Here is a 23371-nt window from a genome sequence, read left to right as displayed (position 1 = left end):
GGGGGCTGGTGGTTACAGGTAAAAGAAACACGTAGAAAAGCTATATGCACCAAGGGTCCAAGGAGGGAGGGAAGAGAATGAGAGATACTTGCTATTTCAGAAAACAATGAGAAGAGGGCAGCTCACATAATACAAACATCATTTGATAACAAATGATATTGCCTTCTGGAGACAACACACACATAACGGATTTTGTTTTCTAGTACACTGATATCATATTCTATTGAACTCAGTTGGGCAGAGACAGTACATTTATGGATGCCTTCTTGATTTATCTGGTGCCCAAAGACCATTAGTTATACAAAACGATAACCTTTGACATGCTCTGAGGTGGCAACAATCAAGCATCTTCCTTCACTTACACTGGGAAGGCATTGGCATGGAAAAGCACATTTATATGTATATTATTTGACATGCAACATTAAATATAGACAGCAACAATGTCACCTAATTCTAATGACTCATTTAAACCTTAGTGAGCAGTGAATAAGGAGACAACAGAAAAAAAAACAATAATTATGGGGTGATTGAAATTGGTAGTGAGGAGTTATTTAGGAGACTGTTTCGCTGACACGCATGTACTTGTCACAGACCACAAGCATAGTGGGACATCAATGGGAACATTCACCTGTTTAGGACAATAGCTGCACCTTAACAAGATAAAGTGTGCCTTCCAAATTTGGCTACATTTATTTTATACCCATCTACTTCACTGGTTTACTGCTTAGTATTACCCCACATACCCTAATGCTCCAAAATGGGGATGACCAGCTATAATATGTACTGCTTAGATATGTCTTAGAATGACATAACTACATATCCTACTGTTGTAACAGTGTATATGCCCATATTTTCTCAACAGTTATAATAATAACCGATGTACGGTATGTACATGGTGTATATAAATCAGTTGTTTCTGGGGTCCTGGAAATCCTCAATAGATGTCCAGCATATGCCTCTATAAGGGAGGAATTACCCCCTCACCTGTAGGATTTATTGTCACAGTCACATAAATCAAATTACAGCAAATTGCAATCTTTACAAATTTTCGTTCACTGAAGTCATTGACTAATTTTGGCGTTTTCTTTTCGTTAGACAACTAAAGTGCTTGAATATTTATTTAGCCCTTGGACTTTATTTTCTTTTAATATACGTCTGGCTATTGTGTTGGCTTAAAATATTTTATATTAAAATGGATTTTTTTTTAATTTTTACTATCAAGTTTAAATTAGACTTTTCTTGAGCTGAAACAGATTTCAGCCATAGCCCTCGGGTATTAACTAATTAAACTTTCAGAAGTAATTTCAAGCAGGGGCTCCAACAAAGCAAACTAAGGGCAATATGAGGGTTTAGGATTAATAAGCATACATTACTTGCAGTACAGTACCTTGTGTATCTATTCATAATCACTTCAGTTATTATCGCATGTTATGTAGTTACTAAGCATTAAACAGCATGGCTGTTAATTGAATCTAAATTAATGTAGCCAGCTATACAAAAGTGAAAAATATAGTTCAAACCCTTTCTTAGTAACCCGCTATACTCAGCAATAAATTATTAATATAGTATAATAAAAGAAGTAAAAATAAACATTACAAGGTATAAAATGTAGACATTATACTCACCAGCTACTAAAACAGTGATCAAAAGTCCAGTGCGGTTTCCTATTTTTATCAAATGATGACTGCAGCATGAATAGATGAAGATATAGGGATGAATGATCCCTTCAGCATGCACTAACCACAACAGAAGAGGCATGGTATATGGTTCTAAGGGGGATTCAACATTGGAGAGAGATAAAGTGGAAGGAGATAGAGTACCAACCAATGATCTCCTGTCATTTTTCAAACACAGCCTATACAATGACAGTTAGGAGCTAATTGGCTAATACTTTATCGCTATCCACATTATCTCTCTCCAAGGCTTGAAACATATCCCCCTATATCTGTGAAGATGAGTCAGAGTGGATTGTAGATGCGTTTACCATAGGCATCAATGATCCCTATGTTTTATGTGATAAGGATGCTCGTAATATGCAACACATGGAATGAACTGGGTGCATGTCTATATGATAGTGGGTATGAACCTTGGAAGAAAACCTTTTACTTCAAATGGTTGAGTAAAATAAGAGAAAAGAAAAATCTACTGATCAGGCATCACTTTCTTATTCCTGTGATGGCCCGCAGTTATTGGTTATCTACTTCACACAGTACAGGTCTACCAAGGCCAGACAATCCCTAAGAGCTACTGTAAGTAGCAGTGGCGTCAAAACCAGCATATAAATCCTGGATGCAGTCCTTCCGTCTGCTTAAAATGTGCTACAAGAGCAAGCATTCCTGCAGTATTTTACATACCTTCGGTTTATACCAATTCATTTTTATTATCTGAGATAATGAAATTCTAATTAGTTCTATTATTTATTAGGTAAAATATAGCTATAGAAAGAATATAGAAAGTGGTCTAGATTATGTGTGGCTCGTATTATGTATTGCTGAATACTAGAGAAAAGCTTATAACAGGCTCCTTATTGCTTGGTTCCTCTCACTACATGTCCATGCTGTCCTATGAAATGGTAGGTATTAAAACACACGTGTACATTTACAGTTTCTATTTTTTATTTTATATATCTAATTACTTGTGTGTCTTAATAAATGATGATGAGATCTGTAAATATCATCATCACTTGCACAATGCTACAAATAATTAAATCTATTTGACCTTTTAATGTTCTAAAGGGAATGGAAACTTCCCAGCTACATTCTAAAATGTAGTAATCAGTGATCAGAGTGAACTTGAATAAGATCACTAGGAAAATGGTGGCCACCCCATAACAACACATCCAACCACACAAATCAAAATCTATTTAGCCTTGATTGTCTTTTGATGGGTCGGCTAAATTCGATATGGTCATATGGCTGAAGTAATAGGGCAGTTATCTATCCTCCTGATCGCCAGCTTTAGTCAAAGACAAATCTTACAAACTAACTGCTCTCCTGAGTTGTGATGCAGACATTTCAGGGAACGAAGCAAGGTCTGAATCAAACTGAAGGTAAAATAGTACAGGTTGAGTATCCCATATCCAAATATTCTGAAATACGTAATATTCCGAAATACGGACTTTTTTGAATGAGACTGAGATAGTGAAACCTTTGTTTTTTGATGGCTCAATGTACACAAACTTTGTTTAATACACAAAGTTATTAAAAATATTGTATTAAATGACCTTCAGGCTGTGTGTATAAGGTGTATATGAAACATAAATTAATTGTGTGAATGTACACACACTTTGTTTAATGCACAAAGTTATAAAAAAATATTCTCTAAAATGACCATCAGGCTGTGTGTATAAGGTGTATATGTAACATAAATGCATTCTGTGCTTAGATTTAGGTCCCATCACCATGATATCTCATTATAGTATGCAATTATTCCAAAATACGGAAAAATCCGATATCAAAAATACGTCTGGTCCCAAGCATTTTGGATAAGGGATACTCAACCTGTAGTATGCTTGCAAAATGTAGAAGTAAAAGAAACTCTAGACATAAAATACACAGGGAGGTATTCAATTGTTTGAAAAGTCAGTTGGGTGTCTGTTTTTTCCTATCTAATAGCAAGGAAAAAACAGACACCCAACCTACTTTTCAAACAATTGAATATCCTTAACTCTATTTTATGTAAAAGAGCTTCTAGTGACATCCACAAGCATATGCCAAAGTCACAAGTGTTTATTGGATCTAAAATTATTGTGCGGAAAGAATTTACCTGCAGGGAGTCTCTTTGTGTCTGAACGGCTGATAGCCAAGAACGACAGCACAATTACAGCTTACTGGTCACACATAAGGACCTAGTGGGTCAATTCGGATAGTCTAAAACAAAACGGTCCCACATTTCAGAGTGTTTTTCGGCACCTTTTCCCATGACATTATATATGTTAGAATATTTTATGATGTTGGACACATTATGATTGTGCTGATAAAAGTACACTTTCTCATGGAAATGTCAAGTGGTGAATTGCTACAAAAGTATAAAAATGGTGAGTGCCCTCAGTCTTGGTCTTATAATATTTTACAATATATATATTACGGTCTAAATTTAATTTAAATGTTGAGAAACAAATATTTAAAATATCATAATTTAAAAGCTTCTGTCATAAGCATCGGGAACTCTGAATACTGTGTGGTCTCTGTCAGTTGTATATAGTGGTCATAGCGAAGCACTTTGTAACATATACTCTTTTGTTCCCGATAGATCCTTTTTGATCTTTACTACAGAGATGTAAGAGAAAAAGAAGTGTTTTTATCCAGTTGAAGAAAGTTACATTTTAGTGAACATAATATCTGATAAAAGGATTGAAAACAAAGTCAACTACGTAAATCTTCCTGCAACACAAAATGTTTCTCTTTTCCCTGACCTAGGAGCCATTTGCGCACATATTGTTTGAATTTATCATCTAAAGTTTGTCTTTTCATTTTGGCCGGGAGAGCTCAGATAGCACAATGTAGTGATCTTGGTTCATGAATAAAAACACATGATCAGCATAGTCACAAGCATAAAAATAGGAAGAAGCAGGAATTATTATCTGATGATAGATGTGTGGCTTTGATCCATCAGTCTCTGCCTCATGTCAGAGAAATTCGAACCAGCTCCTATTCAGGATCCAAGATGTCCTCTATTTTTCTGATCTCTTGAAAAATGGTTTGCAACACGCCTAAAGAGCAAACTTTTGTCTGTTCACTTGTACAAAGCTGTCATAAATAGTGATTGCTCGTACCCGTGTTTAAACTGCATGTGAGCCACATTGTCCTATTTTACTGTTTCGGTGGACACATAAAAAGTGAAAACTGTTCCCGGCAGCACAGGTATCATTAGTTCCTACGGGGAATATAGTCAGGATCCCGATGGTCAGAATCCCAGCAGTAACAATCCCGACTGATGGAGACGGTGACTACTAGGGTTAGGTTTAGTGTTAGGCACTAGGGGAACGGTTAAGCTGCGGGAGGGATTGCCTAGGGTTAGGCTGCTGAAAGGGATGGTTAGGATAAGGCTGCAGGAGGAGTGAGTTAGGGTTAATATACAGGACTCACCACAATTTATCAGCATTCTGACTGTTGGGATTCTGCTGCCAGGCGGTATCCTGACCGCCGGTATATCGCACACAATCCTCCTACAGTATGTAAGTGAAACATACCATACGGGTCTAAAGGACAGAAATGTTGCAAGGGGGCTGCTATGATCGTTTCTCAAAGATCAAAGATATGTGTCCTGTATTTTTGTACATATAAAAGTATCTAGATTACAATACATTGTGACCTTGTCAATAGACTATATTTATTGATATTACCTACTCATCATTGGCCTCTGCTGTATTTCCATATTGTCAAGTAAATAGGTACGTACAGTAGATAAAACATTATCCAGGTTATACAGCAAGTGCTCCTACCACTAAGACATTCCCTGTAATAGTGATCTACTGAGCATTGCTAGTGATAGCTTACTGTAGGATATTCCATTATTGGGTGACTAGAAAAGTGGCAGTGTAATGCAAAAGACAAAAGAAAAGGACAAGGGAGTAAATTTACTAAAGATTAAAAAAAAAAAGTGGAGGTGTTGCCCATAGTAACCAGATTCTAACATTTTCTAAAGTATGATTGGTTGCTATAGGCAACATCTCCATTTTTCTTTTTTAGAAGCTTTAGTAAATCTACCCAAAGGAGTGAAGGACTGCTGTAGCCTTGAATATGTACTGTCCACTGATTAGTGAAGTTGTAAATTTGGTGTAAATTATATAGGCATTCATCCATTTCTGCTGCAAGTTGTGCAGCCATCTCCTAAATGACCGTAAGATAAGAGTATCAGACTGTGTCCACCCCTTGTAGTGCTGTGGCGTCTACCATGCTGTCCCTAAATACATATCCTATGACCATGCTTTCTTTCTTTCTTTAATCTGGTTGGGTTTGGAGAGCTCTTCTTATACACACTGGCAAGATCTGACACACTCTCTTGTAACATTACTGTCCACCCAGCAACTGACCGCACATCTATTGCAGAACAGAGGTGAACAACCCGTTGCTGGCTAAATAATTGCAGTAGGTCAATGCATGTGTGGCTGAAGTGACAAGTGTGCATGTGTCCTGTATACGCCATATACAGATAGCGTAGCTGCTTCTTCTCTTCAATATGTGGTCAGTCAGGAGATGCTGAATGGTTCCTGCCAGGATACTTCTGGGAAATGCCAATCATAGCTTGTATTACAGATAACAAACTATTTTGGATCAGACAGAAATGGACATAAACTTCACCCAAGTAGTAATCTATGTGCACTAACCCCTAAGGCACATATAGCCAGGTCTGAGAGGAAGGCCACCAGGACAAAAAACTCCTAAAAGACCCACAACTAGACTAAAGCCCAATACACACTAGACGAGAAAGTGAAAGATCTCGCTCTGAAGTGCCGATCTGAGCGAGATCTTTTACAATCTCGTCTAGCGTGTATGCTCAGTGTCATTAATGATGCGCGTTCCCACGCAATGTTAACGCCCCCCTGCCTTGTCTGAACATGTACAGATGAGGGAGGTCCTCGTTAACGACAGCCGTCATTCTCCCGCCGCCGCTCCCTTCCCCGCCGGCGAGTGTGTATGCACTTACCGATGCCGGCACCCCGCTGATATTGGCGGCGGAGGTGGATCGCCTAGTGTGTACTGGGCTTTGGGGGTGTACTCAAATATAGATTGTAAGGTTGCGAGCAGGGCCTTCCTACCTCTATGACTATTTGTTATTACCTAGTTTTGTTTTATTATTTGTTTTATTATTGTGTCCAATTGTAAAATGCAATGGAATTTGCTACGCTATATAAGAAACTGTTAATAACTAAATAAATACAATATTATTAATATTTGAAAATACAATAACAAAAGGTTATATTTGATTCTAGACTTTGATCAGAGCATCGGTGACAATAGATAGATAAAATGAGGTAATTTGTTTGAGTGGTTGCTAAAAACCATAATACTACCAATCTTTCTAGTAAAACAACAAAGCTGTATTCGTGAGATCGTAAATCTGGCTCCACCGCTCCACAATGTGGCTGGGCTTGCCTCAGTTTCCACAGTACTGTTCCAGAATCAGTCACCACCTTGTTGGAGACTGCATAATAGTGCCAAAACATTGCTCCTGCACAGCTCATTGCAGAGAGCGCTGTTTTAATGCCACAGTGACAATAAAAATAATGTTGCTTATGGTGCTAAAACTTATTTACATTTAAATACACAGAATTGTGTAAAACACAAGTTACCTGTTGATGTAACTCAATGCTACATATGTTGGCTGCTGAAGTTCTTGCTTCTCCAAGACGCGTGGATCTGTGTCTGTAATGAAAGTACAAACATGAGCACTTATACCAGATGACAGATAAAGAAACAAATAAATAATGTACACCCAAGGGGTTAATTTTACTAAGATGGGAGTTCTATTTAAGATGGGATGTTGCCCATAGCAACCAATCAGATTCCAGGTATTATCTTCTAGAAGGTGCTAGATAAATGAAAAGTAGAAGCTGATTGGTTGCTATGGGCAACATCCCATCTTAAATAGAACTCCCATCTTAGTAAATTTAACCCCTAGTATTACAGTTATCACAAATATCTTAACAGTACATAAAAAGAGCGTATAAACCAGTTTTATTCAGCTTTCTAACTATCTACTGAACAAAAGCTGTGCTATATAATATGCCTTAAAAAATGTGAATTATGTATTTAACACAAAATCCATCCAAAAGCTTTATCTGTAGGCAACGGTAAATTGAGTTGAGTTCAGACTATAGAGTACATACTGTATATACAGTATATACAGATGTGTCCCCATACATCTAGTGTTAATACGCCATACAGCACAAGGTGCGATTGAGCCACTCTGAGAGGTGGATTGTTCTGATTTTTTTTCATATCATGAGTGTTATTCGCATGGCAAACACAGCGAAACACCACTCACAAGGGCAGATTTATTAAACCTGGTGAAGTGATAAAGTGGAATGTGATAACGCACCAACCAATCAGCTCTTAACTTCCAGGCTGGGTTTGAAAAATGACAGTTAGGAACTGACTGGCTGGTGCGTTATCACCTTCCTCTTTATCACTTCACCAGGCTTAATAAATCTGCCCCACAGTGTACCAGACACACTGCTGCGACTTTAGTCGCACATGAATTAGTTTTAGACACTTACAAAGTCACAAATGGCTGGAGATATCACATCATGCATAGCAGCATAACTGACATAACTGTTATTATTTCAGTTTTTTGACCCATACTACCACACTTTTGGCTAGCATGTAATTCGGTAGGGATTTTCTTTTTCTTTTTGATTTCTCATAAATCATTGGGTTAAGTTACATTATCATTCAAACTAAATGACTGTTAGTGTAAATAATCCAATCCACTAAAATGGATAGCAGAGCCTCAATATAAAACAAACAAAAAATTAAACTGAAAACATAGAATTCCTCTAAAATGCGCCTCGATGTGTACCCATCATTTTCAAATGAGCTCCCCAACAAGTAGAACCTCCACTCTAGGGTTCCATGTCAAGAACCTCACATTTAAGAGGAACAGCAGTCGGTGTCTGCAACACTGATTTACAGAGGGGGCTATTTGGTGAAGTTTTAATGAATATGCTGTTCAGTGCAACCTGTTGATAGAGCTGATTTAAGGGCTTCTCTGGCTGATTGTTAAACTCCGAAGAAGTGACTGTTACCAATAGCTAAAGTGGTGACTTTGCCAAGAACTATGTTGGCCTAGAACACCTGCTAGTTATGGGGTTCTACTGTATAATAAAACATTAAGCAAAAAAAAGGCCACTTATGGAGTTCTATTTCCTTCAGCAAAGCTTCTGTCAACTACTTTTGTTTATTCCAGCTCTTACTTAAATTTACTATTACCACATGTGACATATGATAGAAATATGCTATTAATTCTCCATTAAGATTCTGATTAAATATGACTGTTCATTCTGAAATTTATTTTCCCTTTGTCTATGCACAGGGGGATGGAAGGAGATATATATCAGCACATGGAAATAAGCTGGAATATAAAGGCACTGCGGCACACACAAATTCTGTTACTTTATGATTTGTGCACTCTGACAGTTACAAATAATGTTCATTCAGCATTTTATCAAAGTATACCTTGCATCACTGTGCTGTGAGGCTACTGCCTCTAAATTCAACTACCCAGAAAAAACATGTCATTGGAATCATACATATTCCTCCTAAGTTCAGCCTGTTTTATTATGTTGCCAACCGTGCTCTGTAGGATATATATTACTGGCTGAAATTGAGTGTCAAACTGTATCTGTTCCCTGCCAGGGGCCTAAAATGATTTAACCCCTCTTACACCACAGTCTAGCAATACCGCGATCGAAAAACTGGCTTTAAAATAAAGCAGCACTTTGTCTCACTACAATTAATGGGTTTGTTGTTGTTGGGTATTGGCAAAGTATATGGCAGAAAACCCATAAAATATTTATGTTTAGTGGATGAAGATCAAATGGAGTTTCTGCTGCATCTTCAACTAAAATCAATTCTTGTTTAAAAAAGTTTGTTAATGTAAATTAGTGGCGTTGTACTGGCGAGCTGGGGACTGGCCACGGCTGGCAATGCACGGTACTGTGATTGCTCCAGGCAATTATTGTAAAAGTGCCTTTTCGTGTAAAGTGGGAAATTATCATGGGAAAAATATTATACTGTAACTTTAAATATGTGATGGTAAAATGTAGTAAATATTACAGCAATAATAAAAAAAAAGTGTTTTTCTCACTTGGTAATCTGCACTATATGTGTGTGCTGGGAACTGAGAGAAGGCAGCTCACTCCTTCCATTGCCTCATAAAATCACTTCATATTCTTGGAGCTGCCATATTGCTACTGCCATGTTGCTTGGCTTCACTGGTAGGACTATAAATAGACTAACACTGAAGGTGGTGGCAAAGTATTAAAGTAAAAACAAAAAATAAAAACATGGTACAACAAATGTTTGCCTATATTAAACATAACAAAGCATTTCTCAGGTATGGACAATAATCAGGGTTGCTCTTACTTAAAGGATAAGTAAAGCTACTACTTGCTATGTACGATCATGGATAAATGATAGATGATAGAATTAAATATTCATTGTAAAGACTACTTCTTCAGACAGACAATTTCAGTTTATAGAACATAGGGCCCAATTCAGATCTGATCTCTGCTGTGTGTTTTCGCACAGCGGAGTAATTATAGGTTGACTGCGCATGCATACGCACCGCAATGCACATGTGCGTCGGCAAACAACAACAGGCATCAGCGACAGGCTGGTGTGAAAATTTCAATCGCACAGCCACTCAGAAGCTGATTGACATGAAGAGGCGTTTGTGGGTAGTAAATTACCTTTTTCTAGTAGTGTTAGGGAAAACGCAGGCGTTCCCAAGCGTTTTCAGGGAGGGTGTGTGACGTCAGCTCCGGCCCCGATCAGCCTGTTCTCATCACACTGTAGGAGTAAGTCTTAGGCTGCGCACAGACTGCACACAGTGGAAAAAACATTTGATGGTGAGATGCAAATGGATTTGCAGCTGTCCGCTGACTGAGGGACATTTGTAGCCCGACGTACATATGCGATCGCACACTTGCACGGTGGATTTACTTCCCTTGGGCGGCGACTATCTGATCGCAGGACAGCAAAATTAGCAGCCCAGCGATCAGGTCTGAATTAGGCCCCTAGTCAGCTTTCTTCTGTGTACAAATCTGTATTTGTGGTGTTATGTGGGAATGGCAGTCAGTATTTTTGGCTGCAGTGCGCAAACTTCATGGTCACCAATGCAGAATTACCCAGAACCCTCCGCTCCATCGATTAAGCAGGTGCACAGAATCATGATATCTGTATATTGCCAAAAGAAAAATGTGAAAGTCCTGTACATGCTCGAGCTGAGCAGAATTAATAATGATAAATGTAGTTATCTCTAATGATTTCCTGACTTACAACTGGCACACATGAGAACAGCCTGACTTTGCACTTTCCAGCCAGTTAAAACACAAACTCCCTGGTACTTTTCCTATAAATTATTCCAAATCTGTACGAGTGCAGACCATTATTAAAAGGCTGCTCCGTAAATCATGCACCGTTTTTTCATCTTCTGCCACTTTTACTATAGAAAAATATCTTCATCATGTGAAATTATGCGCGTCTCGGCTGTTACCCACCTCTTCTCCATATCAATTATTACTGCACAGTAATGAGACGAGCTGCTATAGATGTATGAACAATTGGTCTTAACTATAACCTTTACAGCTGTCACAGCAGCCTCAAATATGCAATTAAAATGAAAAATAAGTGTGTGAAGAGGATTCATGCATATTATTTCTTATAACATACAAATACAGACAAGAAGGTGGCAGTGCAAGTCCACATTAATCACAGGCTGATACCAGGGAATTTCTAGGCTCACTAGTACCTACAGTGCATTCATTGGGTATCTATGCAAGGGCGTAGCTATCATAGGTGCAGGGAGTGCAGCTGCTATGGGGCCCAGAGCTGAGAAGGGCCCATTTCCCTGTCATAGTTACATGTGTTATATACAGGGCGTAGCTATCATAGGTGCAGGCAGTGTGTAGCTGCTATGGGGCCCAGAGCTGAGAAGGGCCCACCTTCCCTGTCATAGTTACATGTGTTATATACAGGGCGTAGCTATCATAGGTGCAGGCAGTGCAGCTGCTATGGGGCCAAGAGCTGAGAGGGGCCCACCTTCCCTGTCATAGTTACATGTGTTATTATGCCAATATCTGATGGCAAGGGTGGGAAACTGCATTTATAAAACATCTTTGTGCTGATTTGTATTGTACCTTTATTAACATGCTGTAGGTGCACTGCAAATTACTGCCAATGTGTGGTGTATCCCTTTGGAAGAGGGATGGGGGGGATTGACAGAATCCAGACCAGTGCACCCCTATGCCATGAATTTGCATTATCTACATTATAAAGGCAGCCCTGTTTCCTATTGGTAAGAAGTGCTTTTAAAACACCAAAATAATCTGCAATGCTGCACAAAATTATCAATTGCTGTCATTTTGAAGAGAGTGAATATTGTGGGCCAGCAGTACAAATATAACATAAGTTGCAAATTTCCTTATGCACTAATGTCACAAATAGCTTATGCACTACATAATAAGGCGATGTAATAAAGTGCAATTAAAAAAAAAATCCAATTTTTTGCAGACTAGTATTTCATTTCTGATTCTGCCCCTGGAAATCAGGAGTGCAGACTTCAGGCAAACCATCCTGTGAATGTATTATCATAAAGATAACCTACTATATTTTGTAAGATAGAATGCCCAATGAAAGGAGAAAAACAGCCAGAATCGTTATTAGAAACACTCCCTTTCAGTGATCACTCTAAACTGAGCAGTCCAGAAAGGAACAAAAATGTCAATCTAATGCTGAGTCCACCCCAAAGGGCAGCACTCACAGGGGCTCCCAGTTATACGCATATGGGGGGGGGTCATTCTGACCCGATCGCACGCTGCAGTTTATCGCAGCAGTGCGATCGGGTCAGTGCATGTCAGACGGCCGAAGGCCGTCGTTGCCTAGCGATCGCCTCTGCCTGATTGACATGCAGAGGCGGTCGCTGGGCGGGAGGGGGCTGGACGGCGGCGTGGCCGGACCGTTGGGAGGGCGGTCTGCTGTGCGATGCTTTCGTGCTTTTGCATTTCTGCAGGGGGGGGGGGGGGGCACTGACATGCGGGGCCGACTACCCCTGTGCTGGGCGTCCCCCCCCCCCCCCCGCATGTCTGAGTGCCCGATCGTAGCTGTGCTAAATTTAGCACAACTACAATCAACTCGGAATGACTCCCATGTAGTAGACGGCGTACACACAAAAAATTAAGTACGATGAGTCGTATGCATTTTAATATAAGTAGTAGTATTAGTGGATAACAGTAGCATTATTATTATTATCCTTTATATGGCGCCACAAGGAATCTGCAGCGCCCAATTACAGAGTATATAAACAAATAATGAAAACCATGGAGCCACAGAAGGGACACAGGGAGGCTGAATAAGTGGCTGGTTGGCACTTTTTTACTCTCCATTTTATCACTCTGCAAGCGATGATGCATCTAGCCCAGTGATGGTTTATACAAAAAATTTTTTTTACAAATAAAAGTTTAAACAGAGAAAAAAATAACTGAAATCATGTGCAGTTCCAATCACAAGGCTGCCAACAACTAATATATGTATATTTTTATTTATAGGTTTCTCTATCATAAAACAATGTGCTTTGAAATAAAAAAAATAAGATTTTACTCACCGGTAAATCTATTTCTCGTAGTCCGTAGTGGATGCTGGGAACTCCGAAAGGACCATGGGGAGTAGCGGCTCCGCAGGAGACTGGGCACAACTAAAGAAAGCTTTTAGGTCACCTGGTGTGCACTGGCTCCTCCCACTATGACCCTCCTCCAAGCCTCAGTTAGGACACTGTGCCCGGACGAGCTGACATAATAAAGAAGGATTTTGAATCCCGGGTAAGACTCATACCAGCCACACCAATCACACCGTATAACTCGTGATACTATACCCAGTTTAACAGTATGAAAACAACTGAGCCTCTCAACAGATGGCTCAACAATAACCCTTTAGTTAACAATAACTATGTACAAGTATTGCAGACAATCCGCACTTGGGATGGGCGCCCAGCATCCACTACGGACTACGAGAAATAGATTTACCGGTGAGTAAAATCTTATTTTCTCTGATGTCCTAGTGGATGCTGGGAACTCCGAAAGGACCATGGGGATTATACCAAAGCTTCCAAACGGGCGGGAGAGTGCGGATGACTCCGCAGCACCGAATGAGAGAACTCAAGGTCCTCCTCAGCCAGGGTATCAAATTTGTAGAATTTTGCAAACGTGTTTGCCCCTGACCAAGTAGCAGCTCGGCAAAGTTGTAAAGCCGAGACCCCTCGGGCAGCCGCCCAAGATGAGCCAACCTTCCTTGTGGAATGGGCTTTTACGGATTTAGGATGCGGCAGTCCAGCCGCAGAATGCGCCAGCTGAATTGTGCTACAAATCCAGCGAGCAATAGTCTGCTTAGAAGCAGGAGCACCCAGTATGTTGGGTGCATACAGGATAAATAGCGAGTCAGTTTTCCTGACTCTAGCCGTCCTGGAAACATAAATTTTCAAGGCCCTGACTACGTCCAGTAACTTGGAATCCTCCAAGTCCCTAGTAGCTGCAGGCACCACAATAGGTTGGTTCAAGTGAAAAGCTGATACCACCTTAGGGAGAAACTGGGGACGAGTCCTCAATTCCGCCCTATCCATATGGAAAATCAGATAAGGGCTTTTACATGACAAAGCTGCCAATTCTGACACACGCCTGGCTGAAGCCAAGGCCAATAACATGACCACTTTCCGCGTGAGATATTTTAGATCCACGGTTTTAAGTGGCTCAAACCAATGTGATTTTAAGAAACTCAACACCACGTTGAGGTCCCAAGGTGCCACTGGAGGCACAAACGGGGGCTGAATATGCAGCACTCCTTTCACAAACGTCTGAACTTCAGGCAGTGAAGCTAGTTCTTTCTGGAAGAAAATCAACAGAGCCGAGATCTGTACCTTAATGGAGCCTAATTTCAGGCCCATAGTCACTCCTGCTTGTAGGAAATGCAGAAATCGACCTAGTTGAAATTCCTCTGTTGGGGCCTTTTTGGCCTCACACCAAGCAACATATTTTCGCCATATGCGGTGATAATGCTTTGCAGTTACATCTTTCCTGGCTTTAATCAGCGTAGGAATGACTTCCTCCGGAATGCCCTTTTCCTTCAGGATCCGGCGTTCAACCGCCATGCCGTCAAACGCAGCCGCGGTAAGTCTTGGAACAGACAGGGCCCCTGCTGCAGCAGGTCCTGTCTGAGCGGCAGAGGCCATGGGTCCTCTGAGATCATCTCTTGAAGTTCCGGGTACCACGCTCGTCTTGGCCAATCCGGAACCACGAGTATTGTTCTTACTCCTCGTTTTCTTATTATTCTCAGTACCCTTGGTATGAAAGGCAGAGGAGGGAACACATAAACTGACTGGTACACCCACGGTGTCACTAGAGCGTCCACAGCTATCGCCTGAGGGTCCCTTGACCTGGCGCAATATCTCTCTAGTTTTTTGTTTAGGCGGGACGCCATCATGTCCACCTGTGGCCGTTCCCATCGATTTACAATCAGCGTGAAGACTTCTGGATGAAGTCCCCACTCTCCCGGGTGGAGGTCGTGCCTGCTGAGAAAGTCTGCTTCCCAGTTGTCCACTCCCGGAATGAACACTGCTGACAGTGCTAGTACGTGATTTTCCGCCCATCGGAGAATCCTTGTGGCTTCTGCCATTGCCATCCTGCTTCTTGTGCCGCCCTGTCGATTTACATGGGTGACTGCCGTGATGTTGTCTGACTGGATCAGTACCGGCTGGTGTAGAAGCAGGGATTTTGCCTGACTTAGGGCATTGTAAATGGCCCTTAGTTCCAGAATATTTATGCGTAGGGAAGTCTCCTGACTCGACCATAGTCCTTGGAAGTTTCTTCCCTCTGTGACTGCCCCCCAGCCTCGAAGGCTGGCATCCGTGGTCACCAGGACCCAGTCCTGTATGCCGATTCTGCGGCCCTCTAGAAGATGAGCACTCTGCAGCCACCACAGCAGAGACACCCTGGTTCTTGGAGACAGGGTTATTAGGCGATGCATCTGAAGATGCGATCCGGACTATTGGTCCAACAGGTCCCACTGAAAGATTCTGGCATGGAACCTGCCGAAAGGAATTGCTTCGTAAGAAGCCACCATCTTTCCCAGGACCCGCGTGCAGTGATGCACCAATACCTGTTTTGGTTTCAGGAGGTCTCTGGCTAGAGATGACAGCTCCTTGGCTTTCTCCTCCGGTAGAAACACTTTTTTCTGGACTGTATCCAGAATCATACCCAGGAACAGTAGACGTGTCGTCGGAACCAGCTGTGATTTTGGAATATTCAGAATCCAACCGTGCTGGTGTAGCACCTCCTGAGATAGTGCTACTCCCACCAACAACTGCTCCTTGGACCTCGCCTTTATTAGGAGATCGTCCAAGTACGGGATAATTAAAACTCCCTTTCTTCGAAGGAGTATCATCATTTCCGCCATTACCTTGGTAAACACCCTCGGTGCCGTGGAGAGTCCAAACGGCAGCGTCTGGAATTGGTAATGGCAATCCTGTACCACAAATCTGAGGTACTCCTGGTGAGGATAGTAAATGGGGACATGCAGGTAAGCATCCTTGATGTCCAGGGATACCATGTAATCCCCCTCGTCCAGGCTTGCAATAACCGCCCTGAGCGATTCCATCTTGAACTTGAATTTTTTTATGTATGTGTTCAAGGATTTCAAATTTAAAATGGGTCTCACCGAACCGTCCGGTTTCGGTACCACAAACAGTGTGGAATAGTAACCCCGTCCTTGTTGAAGTAGGGGCACCTTGATTATCACCTGCTGGGAATACAGCTTGTGAATTGCCGCTAGCACAGCCTCCCTGTCTGAAGGAGTAATCGGCAAGGCAGATTTTAGGAACCGGTGGGGTGGAGACGCCTCAAATTCCAGTTTGTACCCTTGAGATACTATTTGCAGGATCCAGGGATCCACCTGTGAGCGAGCCCACTGATCGCTGAAATTTTTGAGGCGGCCCCCCACTGTACCTGGCTCCGCCTGTGGAGCCCCACCGTCATGCGGCGGACTTGGAAGAAGCGGGGGAGGACTTTTGCTCCTGGGAACCTGCTGTTTGTTGCAGCCTTTTTCCCCTACCTCTGCCTCTGGACAGAAAGGACCCGCCTTTTCCACGCCTGTTTTTCTGAGTCCGAAAGGACTGTACCTGATAAAACGGCGCCTTTTTAGGCTGTGAGGGAACATGGGGTAAAAATGCTGACTTCCCAACAGTTGCTGTGGAAACTAGGTCCGAGAGACCATCCCCAAATAACTCCTCACCCTTATAAGGCAAAACTTCCATGTGCCTTTTTGAATCTGCATCCCCTGTCCACTGGCGAGTCCATAAGCCTCTCCTAGCAGAAATGGACAATGCACTTATTTTAGATGCCAGCCGGCAGATCTCCCTCTGTGCATCTCTCATGTATAAGACTGAGTCTTTTATATGCTCTATGGTTAGCAGAATAGTGTCCCTGTCTAGGGTGTCAATATTTTCTGACAGGGAATCTGACCACGCAGCGGCAGCACTGCACATCCATGCTGACGCAATAGCTGGTCTAAGTATAATGCCTGAGTGTGTATATACAGACTTCAGGATCGCCTCCTGCTTTCTATCAGCAGGTTCCTTGAGGGCGGCCGTATCCGGAGACGGTAGTGCCACCTTTTTAGACAAACGTGTGCGCGCTTTATCCACCCTAGGGGGTGTCTCCCAACGTGACCTATCCTCTGGCGGGAAAGGGAACGCCATTAGTAACTTCTTAGAGATTACCAATCTTTTATCAGGGAAAGCCCACGCTTCTTCACACACTTCATTTAATTCTTCTGATGGGGGAAAAACTACGGGTAGTTTTTTCTCCCCAAACATAATACCCTTTTTAGTGGTACCTGGGTTTATATCAGAAATTTGTAACACCTCTTTCATTGCTTCAATCATGCAACGAATGGCCTTAGTGGACATTAGACTAGACTCATCGTCGTCGACACTGGTGTCAGTATCCGTGTCGACATCCGCGTCTGCCATCTGAGGTAGCGGGCGTTTTAGAGCACCCGATGGCCTTTGAGACGCCTGGACAGGCACGAGCTGAGAAGCCGGCTGTCCCGCATTTGGCATGTCGTCAAATTTTTTGTGTAAGGAGTCGACACGTGCACGCAATTCCTTCCATAAGTCCATCCACTCAGGTGTCTGCCCCGCAGGGGGTGACATCCCTTCTATAGGCATCTGCTCCGCCTCCACATCATTATCCTCATCAAACATGTCGACACAGCCGTACCGACACACCGCACACACACAGGGAATGCTCTAACAGAGGACAGGACCCACAAAAGCCCTTTGGGGAGACAGAGTGAGAGTATGCCAGCACACACCAGAGCGCTATATAATACAGGGACTAACTGAATTATGTCCCCTATAGCTGCTGTTATATATACTGCGCCTAAATTTAGTGCCCCCCCCCCTCTCTTTTTTACCCTTTTCTGTAGTGTAGACTGCAGGGGAGAGCCAGGGAGCTTCCTTCCAGCGGAGCTGTGAAGGAGAAATGGCGCCAGTGTGCTGAAGGAGATAGCTCCGCCCCTTTTTAGCTGACTTTTCTCCCGCTTTTTTATGGATTCTGGCAGGGGTAATTATCACATATATAGCCTCTGGGGCTATATATTGTGGTATTTTTGCCAGCCAAGGTGTTTTTATTGCTGCTCAGGGCGCCCCCCCCTAGCGCCCTGCACCCTCAGTGACCGGAGTGTGAAGTGTGTATGAGGAGCAATGGCGCACAGCTGCAGTGCTGTGCGCTACCTTGGTGAAGACTGATGTCTTCTGCCGCCGATTTTCCGGACCTCTTCTTGCTTCTGGCTCTGTAAGGGGGACGGCGGCGCGGCTCCGGGACCTAACACCAAGGCCAGTTCCATGCGGTCGATCCCTCTAGAGCTAATGGTGTCCAGTAGCCTAAGAAGCCCAAGCTAGCTGCAAGCAGGTAGGTTCGCTTCTTCTCCCCTTAGTTCCTCGCTGCAGTGAGCCTGTTGCCAGCAGGTCTCACTGTAAAATAAAAAACCTAATTATATACTTTCTTTTTAGAAGCTCAGGAGAGCCCCTAGTGTGCATCCAACCTCGGCCGGGCACAAAATCTAACTGAGGCTTGGAGGAGGGTCATAGTGGGAGGAGCCAGTGCACACCAGGTGACCTAAAAGCTTTCTTTAGTTGTGCCCAGTCTCCTGCGGAGCCGCTATTCCCCATGGTCCTTTCGGAGTTCCCAGTATCCACTAGGACGTCAGAGAAAAGAAATAAATTGCAGAGAACATTTTAGTGCAGAATTTGCCATTCAGTAAATTAAGAAAATTGGAGAGAGTCTGAATACTTTTGCAAGAAGCTTAGTAGGTACCTGCACTGTATTAATTATAAGGTAGAAACTACATCAGCATGTGCAAGTATTTTAAACATTTCCCTGGTTAGTATTGATTTATAAATAGTAGTATTAAAAATAACGCATTGCATGACAACACATTTCAATAGTATGTAAAACGTGAAAATGTACCATTTCACATCCATTTGCCAGTCAATATGTGTACATGGCCTAACTAATAGAAATGAATATATAATGCACAGGACATTTCATAGTGCCTATAAAGGTGTCAATAAGGACTAAATTTACTAAGCGGTGCTTTGGAAATCACTACATACAGTAGTAAATTTAGTCTTAAGTCTGCTTGTAGGTTTGATCTTAAATGTGTACTGCCCCTGCTTTTTGCCCTTATCCAATAACATTTTTATTGCCTCCTGAAACCTTATTCATGTGTCATAATCCTCCAACAATCCATTAGTTTGGGGAAAGAGGACAAAACATTTTGCACAAAGGGCCTGATTGAGACCCGAGCACAGTCCCTATTCGGTCGCTACAGACTGATTCTTTCTGGGACTGCGCATGTTACGGAGCCATTTTGTGAATGTGTCGCAGGCTGTGGGTGTTTGAGGGTAGCGACAGGAAGCGTTGCCAAAAAATGGAGGCGTGTCACCTCCATTTTTGGGGTTGTGCCAAAGCCAGTGGCTGCGTCTTCGGATGCAGCTCCACTGGCCTCAGCAGTGTGTCAGCCATTTTGAGCACACAAGAAAGAAATGCTGTTGTTTTTTACATGGGTCTGAGCTCAGGCGTTTAATGGATATTTAAACTCAACCGCCATTTAAAAAGTCAATTTACCTGCAAAAAATGACAAATTATCTTTAAAGCCAATATATACAGTAACTAAAATTGAAAATAATTATAAGTATCACACCATGCAACTACTAACTCTTAGTAGACATGGCAGCCTTTCCAAACATGTTTCTTGCATTTATGCAAACACGGACAAATAGTAATGAAATTGAAACAAGAAGCATAGCTCACACTACAAGGCAAAAAAATTGATCTGTCTGAAGAATATGTATATTTAAATAACAAAGCAGAAAACAAAATGTTTCTTTTCGTTTGTTTAGCAGCTGAACGGCCAAAGCCAACGTTAATCCTCTTTGGACGCTAATTCTTGGGAGATAAAGAAAAAGCAGCTGTGTGTTTCGGGCATGCGCAAAGAAACGCACATAAAACAAATTTAATAAAAAGGTCAAAACTAGAAGCCAACATTGAGCACAGTGAATGAAATGTATATGTCGCTAACCAGGAGATCATTAGGCCTTTTTACATGGTGTAATGTTTTTGTAGCTTATGTTAATGTGGACTGATTTAAAAGCTATAATTACCTCTATGGCCCATGGCATTTATTAATAGGCAATTCAATTTGGCAAAAACCTTCATTAATCAAACCAGCCAACAGTAGACCCGGAAAATTAAGGTAGAAGTAACAAGCAGAGTAAATCATTGCTGTATTTTAATAAATACAGCTTAAGGCTAGAAACATATACAGGACATTATACCAAAGAAAGGAAAACACATTTTACTGTGTCTATTAAACTGCGCTACTTTTGTATTTATACTGTATACTTTATACAGCATATATATATACACATATAGAAGGAGAACTTATTGTGCGTATATATATATAAATATATATATATATATACATATATATAGACAGACAGATAGATATAATACACATATTGTATATGCATTTGAAAACAATGGAAATTCCTTGAATACAGTAGATTTTGTTTATTATTATATAGAGCAAGCTATTAGAATCTTTATAGAAAACAAAAAAGCAAGCCACCAACAGATGTGCCCTCATACACATAGCCTTTTTACACCACATGCTACGAGACGCATGTTGCGACTCCCAGACTTTCATACTTATCGCTGAATTTAACATCTTTGTCGTATCATAGCTGTATCCAAAGTGACTAATACCCCTTTTACACCAAAATCCCGGGTCTGACCCAGGATTTGGAACACGGTTCCAAGCCGGGTCAGAGCCGGGACTCCCCCCATTTTACTGCAGTGCCGATCCGGGATATTCCCGGATCGGCACCGTTTACACTGCACCCGGGTGCAGTGTCTTGTGGGCCGGCGCTTAGAGATGATGTCATCCCCAAATGCCGGCCCACACTGCAGATCGGGACTCTGGAGCGTCTCGCCGGGGGCAAGCACAGCAATCTGGAAGCTGCTATGCTGCCCCCAGCCTCCGGCGCTTCCAGGCACCAGACATGGCGCTGCTGTCTGCATAGACAGCATGTGTCATGTCTCCAGCCGCAGCATGGCAACCAGCACGGCGCCGCTGTCTGCATAGACAGCGTGCGCTGTGACCCCCAGCCTCCCGACCGTCCACCGGACACTGCGGTACGGGAGGTTTGCCACGCTGTAAATGGGTGCCGGGTCGGCTGACTCGGCACCCACTTACACCGCCTCCTTCCTGGGTCTTACCCGTGTCCAACCCTGCGTATGTGCCGGGTTGGATTCCCGGGGAAAAAGACGGGGGGTGACCCTTTTACACCACCTGCAGTCCCGGGATTTTGCGCGCTCCCGTGCAAAATCCCGGGATATTTCAGGTGGTGTAAAAGGGGTATTACAGGGTATTTGGGGGGGAGTTCAATTACCAGCGAAAAGTGCAAATAGTGTTGCCGCATTTGCCCCCCGATTCACACAAAATTGCTTACTACCGTCTTCCCCCTCAGCTCCCTTTTGTCCTCACCACCACCTTCCCTCGTGGCACCCCCCTGACCTCCCCCCATTTCTAACCTGATTTAGCCGAAAATGTACCCTGCAAAGTGTCATTACCTTCCATGCACAGCCTCAGCCAGGGGGTGAGCTATGAGTGGATTCTGTCTCTTCGTCTTCTACATACAGTCACTCACATTGTACAGTTATGTTTTGGGGGCATATTTATTATACACATTTTGTGGGAAATCACCCAAAAAATTAGGATACCATTAAAATGTAAGTATCCCCTGAAAGTATTCCATAGGTTATACCCTTTCCACGTTTTCCATGGCAATAGTGATTGCGTTAGCCATTGTAGATTATGTGCTACATATCACATCATTTACTGGGAGAGGGATCATCTGGATCCCTCCCAGGTAACAACCACTGGTGCATGTGCTGTTTAATGACCATGCATGCAGAGTAGGTCTGCAGCATACAGTAAAGTGATCCCTGATCCCACATTGCTGGGATGGGCTCCTATCAGAGAATTTGTCCCTAGATGTGATTTTTAATACATCTGGGCGAAAATTAATTTCTTATTGCCTAAACCTCGCTATTCGCGTGGGGCCACATATCGGCATCGCAAGAAGTTTCCACATGGTACGATATGCACTATGTTTTCTACCGATATGGGGGTATATTCAATTGAAGTCGGATCCATTCCGACATTCATTTGTCGGAATGGATCCGACCTGGGCTATTCAATGGACATCTCAATTCGACTTTTAAAAAAGACGAATTGAGATGCGGGAGGGTAGACGGGGGAGAGCCATGGGCAGACTGGGAAGAGCAGCGTCTCCCATCTGCCCGCGGCTCTCCCCCATCTCCCCCCCCCAGTCCCTCCTCTCTCACAGCCACCGCTCTCCGTCCCCCCTGTCACAGCCGCCGCTCCCCGTCAGCCGCCGCTCCCCGTCTCTCCTCTCTCACAGCCGCCGCTCCCGTCTCCCCCTCTCTCCTCTCAGCCGCCGCTCCCCGTCCCCCCTCTCACAGCCGCCGCTCCCCGTCTCCCCCTCTCTCACAACCGCAGCTCACGGCAGCGTCCACACGGCTACAGCAAGCGAGTTCTCGCTTGCTGGAGCCGGGTGGACGCTGCTGTGAGCGGCGGCTGTGACATCCTCCAGCGCTGGTCACCCCGTCCCCGCCTCGGCTCTCCCCATCTCCGGCGCTGCTCTCCCCATCTCACTCGACTTTTTTTAAAGTTGAACTGAGATGGTCGAAAAGGGGGCCAAAACCTGTCAGTTTTGGCCCCGTTTTCGACTCAAGCACGTGGATCGGCAGCTATTCCGCCGATCCACGTGCTTTTTGACAAGTCGAATCCATCGACTTGTCGAAAAATTTGGGGTTATATTGAATAGTAAAAAGTCGAAAACTGCCGTCTTTTCGATAGACGGCAGCTTTCGACTCAACTGAATATACCCCATGGACTATATAGTCCATATCGGTAGTTAATATCGCACAGTGTGTAGGCCCCTTTAGTAACTAGTGCAGAAAATGTAGACTGTAATAAAAAGTACAAACTTCCTATGAGACGGACAAAAA

The 23371-nt window shown here is 42.9% G+C and overlaps 1 protein-coding gene across 1 annotated transcript in view; it reads right to left on the bottom strand.

Annotated features, from left to right (window-relative positions):
• The window catches only part of JAZF1 (JAZF zinc finger 1), a 426594-nt gene that overhangs the window by 183834 nt on the left and 219389 nt on the right, over window positions 1-23371 (bottom strand). Inside the window, exon 2 of the mRNA XM_063921978.1 lies at window positions 7295-7367. Within this exon, the coding sequence (XP_063778048.1) occupies window positions 7295-7367 (73 nt within the window). The remainder of the gene's footprint in view (window positions 1-7294; window positions 7368-23371) is intronic.

The sequence above is a fragment of the Pseudophryne corroboree genome, chromosome 5 (assembly GCF_028390025.1).
Source record: "Pseudophryne corroboree isolate aPseCor3 chromosome 5, aPseCor3.hap2, whole genome shotgun sequence".
In the NCBI taxonomy this organism is placed as follows: domain Eukaryota; kingdom Metazoa; phylum Chordata; class Amphibia; order Anura; family Myobatrachidae; genus Pseudophryne; species Pseudophryne corroboree.
The sequence above is the reverse complement of the archived record's forward strand: the minus strand, read 5'-3'. Positions and strand labels throughout refer to the sequence as shown.